General features: G+C 35.8%; 1 protein-coding gene across 1 annotated transcript in view; it reads left to right on the top strand.

Moving 5' to 3' along the window:
* LOC149799756 (uncharacterized) overlaps positions 1-18,558 on the top strand; it is a 47,152-nt gene that overhangs the window by 4,721 nt on the left and 23,873 nt on the right. Inside the window, exon 2 of the mRNA XM_089959147.1 lies at positions 9,232-9,435. Within this exon, the coding sequence (XP_089815273.1) occupies positions 9,351-9,435 (85 nt within the window). The 5' untranslated portion in view covers positions 9,232-9,350. The remainder of the gene's footprint in view (positions 1-9,231; positions 9,436-18,558) is intronic.

Below are 18,558 nucleotides of genomic sequence, written 5' to 3'. Positions count from 1 at the left end.
GAAAATGCCGTCGAAACGTTGACGATGAAGAGGTATGATAACAGACAGGATTGGAACTGATTCAGCACAAAGAGTGGTTGTCACCACTGTAATATGTTTTAGACAAACCATTACTTCATCTGCCAGACAAATGTCATCTGACAATGTGTTCAAATCTTTCTGTTTTATTTTAGCAAGACCTTTGGATCTCAAAACAGCAATTACTGCACACTGCATTTCAAGAAACCTTGAAATCATGTCATAAGTACTGTTCCGTCTAGTGGGCACACCAGTTATAAGCTTATGATCCAGTAGACCCAGCAATTCAGCATGGCTTCTCACTTTAGCTACTGCAATTGTACTTCGGTGGAAGAACCCATCTATTCTACGAATCCTGCTGAGGAGAATTTCAATGCGTCTGATCTTGTGACCCTTTTGTGCAGCCAAATTAATTGTAAGTGCCTAACACTTGTTGTGAAAGTTGCATCCTGAAAGAGTACATACCTTGTCCATGTTAGATGCATTATCTGATACAATGGGTGGCATAGGGATAAATCATGTTTCCCATTCTTTGAGGGCCTCACGAATCATAACAGCTATATTCGCACCTTTTGTCCTTCATACATGGGCCGAGTTTGAAGAACATAGTTTATCAGCTTCCAATGTTTATCAATGTGAGTTAGCATGATTGTCATATATGATTCAGTTGACCTCGCCGTCCAACTATATTTTGTCAATGCAATCTTCTCAGCATTTGGTAGGTCTTCCGTTACCAGTGCCTTGACTTCAGCATATGTTTGAGAAATGATCACTTCTGCAAACTGCTTTCTACCTGGAACATTATATCGGGGGTCATGTGTATGTCTATAAACTGGTCTATAAACTGGAAAATCCGCTATCGATATGGACGCATGTCCTTTATTATAAATCTGCACACCTTGTCAGTTATCTGTAAAGCACGAGAAGAACACGAGGGGTATTTCGCACCAATCAGCCCTGGTATGGTTCACTGGATTAGCTTTAGAAAGATCGGAAATATCTTCACATGATGAACTAGCATTAGCAGGGATCGATGATCTATTGTCTGTCATCTTGTAACTGCCACCTTTCCCGGGATGGTGTTTGTTCATGTGGTATGCTAGATTAGTGGTTTCGCCAGAAAACTTAACATGAGCGCCACGTAGTCGGCACACAGCTGTTGTCTCATCAATTTTCCCATCCCAATTACTCTTTCTTAAATGCAACATGAGTCCATATATCAGACCATGCTTTTGAATTTTTCATCAGGTCGTACTCAGCCATGCTTGAAGTACTTGTAACTCAAGGTCAATGTCAGTTAGTCATCAATGTCAGCAAGGTGCTTTTTTGTTGACAAAGAGAAGTTTAGCTTCCAAAGGATGAAGATTCAGAGTCATGTAACCTCCGATTACCCTTGCTGCAACTGCCCAGGAAACGAATTAGAAATGATAATGAAGCTTATTACCGGAAGTAAAGGTATAGAATTAAGTAGGTCATTGTCAATCAGAAATTATTATAAGTAGTGAAATATGGCTAACATCAACATATAATAATAACAGAGTTCGTTTGCTACTTCTTATCAAAACTTACGTCAATATCGTACTATATCGATATAGGAAAGTTATATCACGATTATCATATCGTCGGTTTAATACCACAATATACCCGTATTCGATATTATCGAGCACCCTGAATAATAAATAGGTATTGCAGATTCGCATGCTCTTGGGCAAATTCCGACCTCACCTCATCCCCACCCTCTGTCGTCCAGCTGGCAACCTACTATATGATATAATTAAAGCTATTTTAATAAAACTAGTATAAGGTGAGACTTTTTTAACATGGGCTGTCTGCAGAAATCATTTAAAGGGACTATTCATATTTCGTATTACTTTCAAATGTTTCGCATTCATTTCCGTTTCACAAACTATTTTTGTCTTTGCTTTTTGTGGAAATATGCTACACATAAATAGGTTTTTGTTTAGTTCATAATGTATTATAGTATAATGCAACCAGTTATCTCCTTAGTGGTTAGAGAGTCCCCCTCAGATGCTGGAGGCTGTGGGTTCGATCCCCGACTGAGTCATACCAAAGACTTATTTAAAAAATGGTACCTGCAGCTACCTCGCTTGGAGCTCAGCATTAAGAGGTTAAATGTTAGGGCTGGCCGGCCAGGTGTCAGGATAATGTCCCTGGGTGGAACATCACGCTACATGTTTGCGGCATGATACCCCAGTGCCAGACATCACTATAAACTACCACTCTGCAGATATCATAGCGATATGACTGAAAAATTGTTAAAGCTTCGTTAAAAATCCAAATCGCACACACACACACACACACACACACACCAGTTATCTCCCATTTAAAACATCAAGGTTATTATAGAGACAAAAGAGGTCTATGGCGCTATTAATAATAGTGAGTTTATCATGGACACCACGAGGTATCTACCAACGGCCTGCTGTGCTCTTAGAACAATGAGGTTTACATGGATTTCAATAGTAATAATATTAGTACCCTTACTCGTACCTCGTGGACAGGGTACAAACATGAGCATATACGTGTTAATGGAGCAAGCTGGGTGTGATTCACACCCGGCGCTCTTTTAGCCTTATAATAACACTTTAAACATATTCTTTGCATATAATATAATAAATTGAGTAGTCCTCTTATTTAATACCGGAAGTAACGAAAATCTTTGTAGAAATAGTTCTAAAATCTCGTTTACCTTTTTTAGCCCATATTTTTGTTTAGATCGTCCGCCATATTATTTCAAATAATGATTACTTCCGTTCTCAGCCTTGTTTGTTTGTGTGCCATATAAGGACATTGACGCCTTATTTGGAAATGTAAACAAATCGTAGTAAAAATTTGGCGCCGTTTGGGTCAGAAATTCTGCGCATTAAAAGTAAATACGGTTTATCGGCAACTTTGAAATTATCACCAAAGAGCGATTATTCGCACTTGATAGATAATAATATAGCGTAGAATATCCAAAATATGATCTGGCAAGCCTTACGTAGAAAAGGGGTCACGACGAGAGTCTCGCGTTATCTGTCATGGCGGACAGGATAAGGTTAGAGTAACCATGCCAATTTATTTTATCGTACAAGGGCTTAATACATTCAAAATAAGCCAAACTTCATTCACAACATGATTATACTTATGTAGTTGATTTCTACACTGTTTGTTTTTCTGACTTTAGTGATGATTTTTTTTGCTCCATTACATGATATGGGATCAGTTCGTAGCCTCAACCACAACAAATCAAGTTGAGGCTACGACATCGTAGCTAGGATTTCAAAAAATATGCATCTGTCCACATTTTAAGTACTGTTAATAGCTGAGGCTAGCAGGGTCCAAATGAGTATCTGCCGACATCATGCGGTGTTATTAATAACAGTGGGGTTATCAGAGATACAAAAAGAGGTAACTGCCAATATATTACGGTACTATAATGTTCGCAAGCAATTACATTTATTTTCAAGGTACAGAAGCAGCCCGTGTGTGATGGAATATTAAATACCGTATCAAAAAGAAATAATGGTCGATGATTGGCTGAAAATAATTGGCGGGAAAAGTCTTGTATTATTTTAAAAAGAAGCCTAGATATGGATATAGTACACGCTATAGTAGGTTTGAACCTAAAACCGTTTTTATTGCATCACTGTCTCCTCACTGGTACTAACGGATGAAAACGGGCAGATTTTGTCCAATCTGAAATTTTCGATGTTTACACTGGATACGGGGCCAATTTAGGGTTTCTGCCAACCCCCTAAATGGGGTTTGATTTACGATCTACAAATACACCATGAACGAAGTCATTAAACAGTATTATATATGTGTTCAATTAATATAGATATGTTAGGCTAAGTATTAGACGGTTTAGACCTTTATACGTTTTATATTTAAACACATGCCATTTTATCCACGTCAACTGGAGGGGGATTGACTATGGGGAACTGGAGGGGGATTGACTATGGGGAACTGGAGGGGGATTGACTATGGGGAACTGGAGGGGTGATTGACTATGGGGAACTGGAGGGGGATTGACTATGGAGATCCCGGGCTATTGTGTTCTACTGGTTTTACCTCTACACGTTATAATTCTATGTGAATCGAATTAGTTTTCTATGCCCAGTAACCTGCTTTGTGTCTTGAAAAGAAACGTGTGTGTATGCGTGTGTGTGTATGTGTGTGTGATTAACTTGTAATGTTCAATAAGGATATTTTTGTGATATAAAGTTTCAAAACGTTAACATATGGGTTATTACATATAATTATATCATTTGTAGAGATTTCATAAAATTATTTTCTTATTATATTCAGTAATCAACCGACCAAATTTTTTTCGGGTTTGGATAAAACTATCATTAAAGTCACGTCCAAACATCTTTGAAAACGTAAAGAGTTTCCCTATAGACAGTATTATTAGTAGTATTTACGTGAAATATATTTAAATACATATTTACAAAGCATCATAAAAGAGGTTGTGACATATATGTGAGGGACAAATGGACCATACAATTCCCAAATTGCGACATAATTTGCTTATTTTGAAAATAAATAACAGCTATCAATATCAAATGTCCGTATGTTTCACGTTGCTTGAGAGACCGGGTTGCAAATAAATCAGGCTTGTCCTTAATTCCAAATTTTTATGTATACCTTCACTCCAGTCAAAGATAACATACAACAGTCATCATGCATAACGTGCGTTAAATAAAACTCGGTTAATCTGGATATAAATTACAGCTATCAAGGGGCACTGGTGCCATCGTGCCATATGAATCTAGATAAATATACAACGCCAATACGAAGCAAGAAAACTTAGGTCATCACGGTGTCTTGCATTCCGTATTTGTTTTTTCTTCGTATACCACTGTGTATGTGGAATGGCTTCATGCCTGGAGTTTATTTACTGGCCAAATATAAAACGGAAATTAAACATTTTTTTAATGACAAAGCCGAAAACTTTAAGTTCCGTCTGCAGAGAAGTATAAATTTTATATCACTAAGTAAATAAACTACTGCATTATGAAGCTTTCTGCAAATAAACAGTTTCACTCTTAAGCTATCTGCATTTAAAAAAACTGCAATGTGAAGCTATATGCAGATAAACAAAACTAATTGAGATTTATGTGTTCCCAAAAAACTTTTACAAATTTCTCCTCGTTCATTCAGCTATCGATGTCACAATGTCGAGCTTGTAAATAAAATCGCATTTTTTAATAAAGTAGCGTAAATGTATGTTCAATTAAAAGCCTTTAGTGCTATATTCACTTTAATGATCTGTTAAATGGATGTTCCATCAAAAGCCTTTAGTGCTATATTCACTTTAATGATCTGTTAAATGTATGTTCCATTAAAAGCCTTTAGTGCTATATTCACTTTAATGATCTGTTAAATGTATGTTCCATCAAAAGCCTTTAGTGCTATATTCACTTTAATGGTCTGTTAAATGTATGTTCCATTAAAAGCCTTTAGTGCTATATTCACTTTAATGATCTGTTAAATATATGTTCCATCAAAAGCCTTTAGTGCTATATTCACTTTAATGATCTGTTAAATGTTGGTCTTGTATCTGGAAAACGATTACGTCTATCGAATGACAATGGTCTATAAAAAAAATTCCAGGAGGATACTAGCATTTCAAAACAATAGTCTACAGAATAAAGCCCCAAAGCGATAGAATAAATTCCCAGTGTGTGTGTGTGTGTGTGTGTGTGTGTGTGTGTGTGTGTGATTTGGATTTTTTAACATAGCTTTAACAATTTATCAGTTATATCACTATGATATCTGTAGTGTGGCAGTTTTTAGTGATGTCTAGCACTGGGACATCGTGCTGCAGACACATGTCGAACCACTAGGCCAACGGAGAAGTCAATTCACAAGGGATACTATTATCTCAAAAGCAATAGTCTAAAGAATAAACCCTTCAGAAGGATGCTGGCATCTAGCAAAAAATGAAAAATGTTCTACGGAATTTATCGCCACGAGGATACTAGTATCTCAAAAAACTTTCTGAAGCTGCTAATACAACTCTGGCTCAGCAACGTCTTAGTATGTACTAAAACATTGACTTTGTATAACTTGCTTCACTCAACCGAAAACAGTATACCTTTTGTATGACTTATTTTATTCGCTTTTAACTCTCTGATACGAGAACATCTTCCAAATGTGTTATAAACATCCAAATTTCGTTACACATTTTGACTCATTGAGATTGGTACGGAACAAATTTTCTTTGTCAGTCTGCACATGTCTGGCGCGTGATCAGATTTGTTTTTAATCCTTAAGGCAGATCCATTTGAACGAATGAAACTTTTCAGAAAGTTAAGAGCATGTCCTGGACTTTCTCAAAGGAGCTCACGTGTGACCCTACTGTTGATCTTTCTATAAATAAAAAACCTTCTTGAGCATAAAAGCAGACAGATAGGCACGAGAGACGGGCATGCTTGAAAACTCTTAATCTGTGGTAAAGATAAATGCGGCATAACAGGGTCAGTTGCACACTTCCTTATAAACAAAGCTTCATCCAGAATGATAGAAACAGTAACAATAAACACAGAAACATGTGCGATGTGCTTTCTTAAGACATCAAGCGGTGGGGGAAAAATATAATTGAGGCAATGAAAGGGTCTATACATAAGCAAATATGTAACTAATTAACGGTTTCTTCTCTTATTCTGATACAGTATAAGCAATAGATCATTGCACATATTTATTCCTTTAAGATGTGTTCTGTCTTTATAACTAGTGGTGCAAAACGACTTTTCGGCATGCCAACAACAGATACTGAGATGGATTCTTCTTTTATTACACGCTTTCATGTTGGATATAGGTGTGTTATTTGGCAGCTAATACTACGTACTTTTCCCTGAAAGTAAAGATGAATTTGCATCTCATTACATAGATTAAACAATGAAACAAACAAAGTAACAAAACTATTGGAACCGTTGCCAGCTCGTGACGCCACATCATGTAAAGTTTGCATACATTTGCAACCTTCCAAAACCACACCAACAGCCTCTGAAACGTGAGTAGCCTCCCACACACATGCGAACAGCCTCCAAAACGTATACCTACCTACACCCGAACGTAACATCTACTCGTCTTGTGCTTGACGTCTCTTAAGAAGTACGTAATGACCTCTGCAGCACTGACTTCTTTCAGTCCCTCTGCGAATACAATTTGACAGCTGATCGCCTCCAAAACATTCCTATTTTCGTAACTATTCCAGGATGTTGCTGGGGATACAGTTCCAAAATCTTAATAGGTTCCTAAACGTGTCAACAAATTATGATTTGATGATATTTGAAGGAATACCATCGGAGAGCCAAAAAATGTCTTTCTTACAATGCCAGACCAAAAGCTGAAAACTGAATAAATGCTGTATTTACCGAAACTAAATGTATAACTGGAACAAGATGAAACAATGGAACTCCTATGTTTCAAAGTTGAATTCTCGCTACTCTTTTAATGCAGTATGATACGAAAAGTCATTAGCGAAAACAAAACCAGTTGCACCAAGAAATATAATATATTTGTCACTACTCAACCAGAAATTTTAAGTACATAGCCTGAACATTATCTCCAGAAAATTCTTCATCTGAGAGCCTTCTTAAACCGTCCACCGTATCAACAAACAAAAAACTCCCAAACGAAAGGAATCCTAAAAGTTGTAAATTTGCCAGTTTTGAAGATTAAACTGTCTAGTGTCAGAGATCAACAAGAAGCTCTTGATCGAGCCAATGACACTTCAGCATGTTTAGATGATATCCTTTATCAAATTAGGAAACATGTTAATACAGCTCTCATTAACTACTTAACATTTTCAGTACAACTTTGGAAACGTCATACTACTTGGGGACATCGCGAAAAGCAACACTGATACAAGTAACCACATAAAAAAGGACCATACAGAACTGCAAACAAAACCATGTAATGTATGATATGTGCCAGAATCCTCTGGTCTGTTGGATGCAACGAGCTACTATCAGACTTTCAATGTGGATTCCATTGTATGCTTCTTTAAAGAATCTTAACATCTGTACCTTTCATTGTATATTTTAGGAGTATTTGTTTAAGATTTGTTCAACGGGATTAAGTTCCTAATGCGTTTAGTGATTTTCACATTTACGTGTTCAGATATTAGCTTTCAATTAGCACTGAATATCGTTACAATTATATAGTCTTAAACTAAATAACAGTCAAGAAGCGAAACAAACAAGTTTAGTAAACTTAACAAATAATTTAGTTTTCTAAGTTACAAAGTGCAAATTTAAGAGGAATCTGCAGTATTGTGAATTAAATCCTAAATAATCCGAAGAGTTCTGTCACACGTCCAAAAGTATAGAGTGTTCCGAATGAATTCCAATATTGAATAGGTTGATGTGCCAATAATCTTAAATCGTTTGTTGTCTCAGAGGTCTTGGTGTATCACAATGACATAATCCAACATTTCTTTGAATACATTCACTATAATCTCAAAAATTGGGTTTTGTCCAAAACGTCAATGAGCACTTTGTAAGTCCAATGAATAATTTAAATAAATTATTCCGGGCAAATTAAATCTGAACACAAATGATTTCACATACTGAACTTAAAACGGGAAATTAATAAGTTTGTTTACCACAACCGTATATACTAATTATACTTAACATAAGAGAATAAAATGACCAAGATGTGTCCACAGGTTTGTTTCAAGATTCCAGAACATTCTAAGTTAATAAATAAAGGTATACCTTAAATTAATATCTCTCTCTCTCTCTCTCTCTCTCTCTCTATCTCTCTCTCTCTCTCTCTCTCTCTCTCTCTATATATATATATATATATATATATATATATATATATATATATATATATATATATATACACACATGTATGTGTGGGTGTGGGCGTGGGTGGGTGGGGTTGGTTGTGGGTGTGTGTAATTTCCTCCATCATTTAACAGTGCTGAGTGCTGATTGACCACTCTGTATGTATGTCTTTGCTTATTCATTTATTTCTTCATGATTATTTGTAATCATTGCTCAGAAACCTCCTAAGGAACATCTGCATTTGTTTAGAACTGAAATCCATTAAAAACAATCTTTATACAGTCTGAGGGTGTCGACCAAGTTTTTCTCAATAACAAATTGCACCAAATGTTCCACGGCTACATTCTATACACATGCAAGTTTTGTAAACTGAGCGTATAATTACGTTTGCTTACATCTTCATTTCCAGATTCTATCTTGCAGTCGAGTTATAAAATAGCCCAAGGGTACGACGAGGACAGCACGTGATCGCAAGGTACTATAGCGGCTGTACAGGACGTATGCGTCAAGACGGATAATACTTTCAACATGGACAGAAAGTGGATATTTTCTTGCACATTGTTCGTGTTTACAAGTCATTTTTCTAACCTGACTTCAGCCGAACTTAATGCAGGTAATATAATTGTGTATTGCCATGCTGCAAAATATTTTCACCATCTGTTTCTTGAGCTAGAAAAAAATTACCGACGAAGTAGAAGTAAAATTGTTTGCATTCGTTTTCTGTCGCATAGTACAAGTAATTCCTTTGGGACATACATTAGAAATCAGTCTTTGAAAAGTCTTGTACTATCCCACTACCAGTAATTCATTTGGAACATATTTTCGGAATCAGTCATTGTATATTCGTTTTCTGTCCTATAATATTAGTAATTCCTTTTGGAACATAAATTAAGAATACGTCTCCATTTTTTTAATATTGTAAAGAATCAGTGCGCGAATAATGTAATGAAACCCAGACTGTTAAGATCTAACCTTCGTCAATGGCATACATTAAATTAAAGGAACATTAACCATCTTATTCATATGATCGTATTAAACACGGAATCTGAATTAAAGTACGCAGATTAGTGGGAAGACATAATAAATGAAACTAATATAGTATATCCAAACTACCAAAGCGCACTGAATAAAATCAAATTCTACTTATTAATAAGTAGATCTGGAAGGCAGCCATTAACGTCCATGTTCTGGTTCCTTTGGAAATTCCCCGAACACCTAACTTGATCTTCCTTTCGGATGAAGCGTATCATTTCCTGTTACTCGTTAACAAAGATATTCTGAATGATGTTTTTTTCTTCTCACTTTCAACTGCATGAATGATGTAACTTGATTTGCGAATCAAAGGTCTGCAGAAAATGGCCGCCTTTTGGTGCCTGTCACATCTACTCATCGATTTAATCAGAATAAATCAGATGAATGTTAACTACGATACGTACACGCTTATAAGACGAGTCCAAAGGCAAACAACATAGACTCTGATTTTGTCGTCATATAATGGGAAAGCCGATCTGGGTCTATGATGCTTATTGCAGTGATTACTCCCTATAAACTGCATAGGTGTAGGCCTGCTTGCGCAGTATGTGACGACAGATCTCTGTCTGTGGCTTGCACTTTGACTCGACTTACAAGCGAGTAAGTAGAGTTTTTTTTGTTTGATTATTATTCATGACAATGCTGAGGCATTTGTGGTTAAATTTGCGGTTTATTTTTGTTTACAGTTTATATTCCCTTTTCTCTACAACATGGTACATTCAGCCTGTGTTACGTTGTCTTCTTTTCATTCAACATGTTACTCTCATCATGGTTACTACAGATGCTTTGCCTGAAATTTATGTTTTGAAGAAAAATTTCTCTGTGTATAATAAAAAAAGTTAATTTGTTCCTTAAAAAGATTATATTTACATAATGTATTACATTTTAATTCTTTCATACCAATTATTCCGACTTCTTATTGAGATCGAAAATAATGCATCGCATTGGTTTCCTCGCGGTGAAATCAGCTGCCCCGAAACAAAGTATTGTGTTCGCACATTGACATTTTTAGACACGGTATGAAAGTAATATAACAACCATGGTATTTTGTATTGCTCAACACATTGCTTTACAGAGCTGTGAGATGTAGCTATTGGCCTCCGCATACAAAATAATGTCATGAAAATAAATTGGAAGTTGATAAGTAGATTTGTCTGGTTTTGTTCTTTTTAATGGCACTTTGAACACATTATTTGTCATATCACGACAAGGAAATAGGAGCAACGTGCCTTTGCCAATGACCCACTGTGGCTGCCAACCAAGGCTTGCTTGGGTGGGTATCCAACCAGCGACCATTGGTTTATGAATCAGACGCTCTACCACTAATTTACAACGAGTCAATAAATAGAAAAGGGAAAAGAACATTACTTTATAGAATATTCAGCACATTTTCAAGAAATATGTATTTTATGGATTAACAAAATTGGATTAATTAATTATAATGAGCAATCAGAACAATATCAGTAATTAATTTAATAAGATTGTCATGCTTACAGGGAACTTTATAAAAAGATGTCATGCCTATGGAAGCTATTTTCTAAACAACATGTACAAGAATTATACAGTCCAAATTACAATGACAAACATATGACAACTTTTATTAGTTATTGACATCTGAATTATAATAGAATGGGGCAATTTATTTTATAGGTCATATGCTCCTAAACTACAAATCTAGTTTTATTACTTACGAACATCAATTAGGTCAATGTTTCGTGAAGTGTTTTTAGTCCATAATTGTTCAAATATGGTATACTCCTTACGAACTAATTCGAGATAAAAATAGGTCTTTATTTTTATTTGCTCTGCATGTAAGACACATTCATGTTGATGTCGTTTCTATATATAAGTCATTGCAACAATCTACATGTCTCAGTAGCGTCAAGGTCATGTATGGTACGCTAAAGTGGGTGGCATTATAGAAAGGTGGACAGAAGTAGCTCTACAATGATACCAAATAATCTGGAAGTTCTAGTTGTACTACAAAATACAGAGGGAAAAATCTAGTTTTTGGACCCAATTTTGTTCCATCTAAAATTCCCCCGTGGTCGGAATCCGATTTTGTGTCCGGATTGTATACTTTTTGGTCTCAGATCTAAGGCAGATCCGTCTGAACTGAACGCAAACAGATGAACCTTTTCAAAAAGTAGGATAAGATGGGCATTTGGAATAAAGAGTGGCCTCGATACGAAAATGAAGGGTCCGTTAAGCCAATAAAAGAAACTCCAACTTTTACCCTTCTACTCATACGCGAGCGAGATAACCAATGAAAAACGATGTTTATAACACAACAACTAGGAATTAGGTTAATGGAAAATCACTTGGAAGTCGATGTATTATGATGTATTCAGAAATAGCCTACAAAATGTGTTTCCTACTCGCATTTCAGGTGAAAACGACAACAACAAAAAAACTCCAGGGGTTAATGAGTTAAATGACGTTTGGTGTCAGTTTGAGCATGGTCCACGAGATATCGTCATCTGTTAAAATTCTGTTTTGTGTAAATGTTTCTTAGAGCGCCTTCAAAGAGGACACTTTATTTTATCGCATTGGAGTTGCTGATTCCTAAGACAAAATTAAAGTTAAGACTTATTTCTTTTTTTTTAATTTATAGTTTCCCAGAATTATGTTTTACCCGGCATATCTCATAAACTATTAAGTAATGTGAGCTGCATTTATTGTTGTTTATTATCTTCCTAGTGTCGAAGATTTGCTAGTCGTATATTTTTCATGACAGGCGGCATTGCGCGCTTTTGTTTCAATCTGATCAGACATTTCACATTTGGATACTTCTTTCTCGGAATCGAATTTTGTTTCTCGCAATTGTTCCGTTTGTATGGTATGTGAGCATTATGTGATTGAATTGAACGATTCCGATGAACAATTCACCAACTATCAGTGGGTCAAGGTTAGGCAAAATAAAACTTCACGCTTTCAATCAGTCATGGCCAAGATTTCCATTTTCATGGGCAAAATTAACCATTACATGCATTTTGGTTTGCTTTACTTTCCTTTGGCATTTGTGATGTGACTTAACAATATGCTGGTAATGTAGTAATGTGATATGATCTTGTAATATGATCTGGCTATATGGTAGGTTTAGTGTGGTACAATGATTTGGTATATGATACTGTGATCTGATGTTGCCAAATGATTTTTCATGTGATACTGCGACGTGATTTTGCCATATGATTAGTCGTGTGATACTGTGATGTAATAGGGTTGTTAATGTGATCTTGTGATACGATTTTACGACATAATCTGGTAATTTGAAAACTATGATGTTTTCTTACAATATCATTTGGGCATGCGATCTTGTGACGAGATCTTACAACATGATTGGTTGTTGTTGTTGTTGTAGGGTTTAACGCCATTTTTCAGAACACGATAGGCTATACATGGCGGCCAGTATTATAGGTGGAGGAAGAACCCGGGAAATCCCCGGAAAGAACCACCGACCTTCGAGAAGCTACTGGCAAGCTTTCTCACATACCCACATTGGCAGAATCCGAGACTCGAACCTATGCAGACAGAGGTGAGATGGCAGTGATCCGTAACGGAGAGCGCTTTAAACCACTCGGCCACTCGGAGCCCCTTACAATATGATTGGTAATGAGACACTGCGATGTGATCTTACAACATGACTTAGTAATGTTATCCTGTGACGTGATCTTACAATATCATATGGTAATGTTGTAATATGATGTGATCTTACAGAACGATCTGGTAATGTGATTCAGATATTAATTGTTGTTTTTTGCAAAACATAAAAGTACAACTTCGATTGACCAAGTATTTGGTGCCACTTATTGTTAGTTTTCGAGTTTACCGATGTCGCACACAAAATAATGCTTTTCATAGGTACTGAGTGAGTATTCGAAGATTGCCGAGTATTCTAGTCTTTCCGAGTATTAGAGTTATTGATGTTTGAATTGTCGATGTTGTACTGAACTTATTATGGTGAGGAGAAAATGACACATGATATATTCAACATCTAACCAGCATTTGGTGTTAAAAATTCTAACATAATGTAAGGGTCGGTTGAATCTCATTTTGCCGTCAGTTAAGACTGCACATTATTAGGTTAAATACATGCAGTGGTGTGTGTGTGTGCGTGCCTGTATTAAAAATGTGCACTCTTTGGTGAATTGCAGAGGAAGTTAATTGCATTAAGCTAAATTATTCCTCTCCTATTGTTTTCAAGTCAGACCTTCTAGGATGAAAACCTGGATTCGCACCTGTTAAATGTAAATGAAGACAGGCCTGATACAATATGAGCACTGCGTGATTTTTACAAATGTACTTCTTTATTTCATTAAATTATTACATGTACATTTCCCTTGAGCATTACATACAAATGTTCCTTATCATTACATGTATATTTCCCTTAGCATTACATGTATGCTTCCCTAAGGTAGGTAATATTTCCATTAGGCATTACATGTATGTTTCCCTTAGCATTACATATATATTTCTCTTAGGTATGTAATAGTTCTCCTAGGCATTACATGTATATTTCCCTTAGCATTACATGTATATTTCCCTAAGGTAGGTAATATTTCCATTAGGCATTACATGTATATTTTCTTTAGCATTACGTGTATATTTTCCTTAGCATTACATGTATATTTATCTTAGGCATTTCATGTATTTCTCTTAGCACTACGTGTATATTTCCCCAAAGTACGTAATATTTCCATTAGTCATTACATGTATATTTCTCTTGAGTATGTAATATTTCTCACAGGCATTACATGTATTTCCCTTAGCATTACATGTATATTTCTCTTAGGCATTTCATGTATATTTCTCTTAGTATTACATGTATATATCCCCAAAGTACGTAATATTTCCATTAGTCATTACATGTATATTTCTCTTAGGCATTTCATGTATATTTCTCTTAGCATTACATGTATATATCCCCAAAGTACGTAATATTTCCGTTAGTCATTACATGTATATTTCTCTTAGGTATGTAATATTTCTCATAGGCATTACATGTATTTCCGTTAGCATTACATGCATATTTTTCTTAGGTATGTAATATTTTATGTTAGACATTATATGTATATTAAGAGTTATACAGAACAGAATGCGTACGTGAAGTTACTGCAGTTAATGCAAGTAGAACACTGATATAGACTGGATTACAAAGCCTATATTACAAACCAAACGACTTTCTGTCTTCTAGTTCAAAATAATGCATAAGTAATTTCCCTACTTACAAATAGTATTCGTGTTCCCTCCTTTAAATTTAGGACCTCCACACAGTTTAGTATAGATGGAAGTTCCTAGACAATATAGCAATGCATAAATTTCGCATTGTCATATACTTTTCCAAATTAAACATTAAAATCATCTTTAATCGCGTGGTCTACACACGAGATTACACACTCACTATGTTTCTCTTGATAAAAGAACTGTACAGTCTAGCGGGTACGGAAAATATGAAAATCTGTAACCTGTGACTAACTCCGTTTGTTGTCACCGCTTTAGTTTAGTTTGCATAAAGTCATCTGACTTTTAAACTGTTCTTAATTCTTCGAAATTCCTAACCACACGACATGTACAATATTCTTCCTTTTCACAGAAAGGCTACATTAAAAATAATTTTCGAGATTTCTTTTATTTTTTTTATTTTTTTTTGGGGGGGGGTGCCTTTTACATCAGATAAAAATTGATTTTACTCTTACGTTTTGTAATGGACTAAGTGTTTCCAAAAACTGAGATTTGAAACCGACCGGTTACTATTAAGAGGTGTGTAGATTATGCTACATACGAATTATGATTGGACAAGAAGGTGGAACTTAGTTATATAACAGTATCAAACATAGGGTGATAAGAAGAAGAGAAGAAGAAGAAAAAAACCCAATTAGTTTATCTTTAGGATAATTAGTCTCTGATATTGCCAATTTGCAATCCGTGGTAGTCATGCAGGTCTTAGGATTCACCTCTCAATCGTGGTGTCAGGTTGTTTCTAATATATAACAGTCAATTAGACCCCGATAACAACAAGTTATCGTGAATATAATCAAATTTATACTATTTGGAAATAATAAATAGTTTACTTTTATAATGGAACCTGAATTTTAAAAGGGTAGATTTTTTTTATAAAATCAGCCATATATTCTGAAGTTTTGTTATTTCTCTGTATTCGTCTCAGCTAGACCGCCACAGTAGCCATGAGCGTTCGCCTCAAATGCGGGAGGTAGCGTGTTCAAACCCAGGACGAGTCAACTACCGAATACTTATAAAAATGATACTAGAAACTGCCTCGCTTGGCGCTCAGCATTAAGAGATTAGTGTTAGGACCGGTCGGCCTGGTGTCAGGATAACGTGATTCGATGGGACATGATGCCACGTGTCTACGTCATGATGCCCCAGTGCTAGATATCATTATAAACTGCCACACTGCAGACATCGTAATGATATGACTGAAAATTTGTTAAAGCTACGTTAAAAATCCAAATCACGCACAATCACTCATATCAGCAGATTACACGAAAAGAAATCTGCTTCCCTGTTGTCTCTTTTCGTGCTCATTTGTAATCGTATACCTCGTCTGTTTCAACTGGTCCTAATTATGCATATCAATCTCACTTTTATGAAATTCTCTTTCCGTTCGGATTTCGGACCTTTTTACCTTCGAAATATGATATTTAGATCGTAATTAGAGTCCTGTATCGCCACTTTGATGCAGACATTTTCAATTATGTTAAAATATCCAAGGCAGAATGTAACATATGATATTCAGTCGTCAATACGAGAATGTTCCTTATTGATATTTGTCTCAGGAAAATGTTCGTCCTCTCCCCCTGATTGGGTACAAGTTTTGACTGCACAGACAAAAAGTAAAAACTATACATCTTCATCGACCTTGGGCGTTAGACACTTTACACATTCAAAAAGATTTATTCACATGTTCAACCGTAACAAGTGCAGAAGTTCAACATTCTGTGTATGTCAGTTATGCATTAATTTTGCCTTTTTCTTGTCAGTACAGAACATTGCACAAAATAAGCCGATGCTTTTGTGTTGTGTATTTGTTTTAGTGTTTTATGCATGTACACGGTGTCGACTAAAATGGGCCCAAATCACCAAATCATGCAGATTATATTCTTGTAGTGAGGACACAGGGTTTTAAACTATGCACATTATATGCTTAAGGTGAGGACATCGGTTTTCAAACCCTTTGCAAGTTATATGCTTAGAGTGAAGAGATCGGGTTTAAACTAACTCTTTGCAAATAATATGCTTAAAGTGAGGATACCGGGTTTAAAACCCTTTGCAAATTATATGCCTAGCGTGAGGACACCGGGTTTAAAACTCTTTGCCAAGCATATGCTTAGAGTGAGGACACCGGGATTAAAAATCTTTACAAAGTATATACTTAGAGTGAGGACACAATGCTTAAACTAACTCTTTGCGAAGTATATGATTAGAGTGAGGACACCGAGTTTAAAATTCTTTGTAAAGTATATGCTTAGAGTGAGGACATCGGGATTAAAATTCTTTGCAAAGTATGTGCTTAGAGTGAGGGCACCGATATTTATTAAACTCTTCTAATACACGGTCTCTTACTAAAAATAAATATGTAAGAAAAGACGGATGTAGGGTGTCTATACCAAATACAGAAGGTGCTGTATAAAACCTTGGCCTTTATTTCCTCATGGAATTAGTATTTGGCATCATTTTTTGTGTCTTTATGAATTATTATATGTGATTAGATAAGAGCTAGAAAATCTCAGACTTTTGTGATTTTTCGTCTGGTCAGTGCTACGTTCGTCCCAGGTCACCAGTGGTTGGAAGACTGGACAGGTTTATACATGCATTCAAAAAGAAGACAACGGCAGATGTTTTAAGTCTGTAGTTAGTTTATACAAGACAAATTTGGCTAACTTACATTTGCCATTGTAATCTATTTACAAAATTCATGATACTGCAACAATATCTAACTGGTTGTAATTTATTAGGGTCATGACGTAATAACATTCAATTATTTTTTGCCAATCGGAAATCGTAGTTTGAAAGGTGCTCTTGAGAGGTTCTTTAGAAATGGAGGTCTGACAGAAAGGATTACCTCGCACACAAGTTGGTTAAAGTTGCAGAGACGGTGTGAATTCTTCTTTCAGATGGTCAGTCAGAGACATTTGTGCGTGAAAAGTAGTTATATACTAATAGAAAAGTATTGTTTTACCTTTGGCATGACAATGTATTAATAAAAACTGCAGTCCTGAAGCTTCTGGTGATCGGCGGTAACTTAACAATGTTTGTCCAGACGGAAAGTCTCATTGTGACATTCTCTTGTTCTTAGCTTCCCTCGTGTGTAATTCATAGAGATGTGTAGGTTTGTTGAAAATGCAACTCTCCACATAAAAATATTTACCGAAAAGAGTCAGTCAAAATGCAGTCCGTGAGCTAGATGTGAAATAAACATTGACTTGAATTATTAGCTCTACTGGTCATAGATCAGAAAAGTTTTTGGGATGGAACGTCATCTTATGTCCGTTCGTAAGCACAAGTTTGTTGCCGCTACTCCTCCTAAACTACTTGGATGATTGCTTTAGTAACTTTGTACATACATTTATCCCATGGTAAAACTGGTCGTAACTGAAACTGGTACTGACTGGACATCAAATATAGCCTCCAAAACGGCCACATAAAACACCATGTAATTGCTACTTCTCCTGAGTGGAGGATC

The sequence above is a fragment of the Sinohyriopsis cumingii genome, chromosome 5 (assembly GCF_028554795.1).
Source record: "Sinohyriopsis cumingii isolate HCF-2022 chromosome 5, ASM2855479v2, whole genome shotgun sequence".
Lineage (NCBI taxonomy): Eukaryota > Metazoa > Mollusca > Bivalvia > Unionida > Unionidae > Sinohyriopsis > Sinohyriopsis cumingii.
The sequence above is the reverse complement of the archived record's forward strand: the minus strand, read 5'-3'. Positions and strand labels throughout refer to the sequence as shown.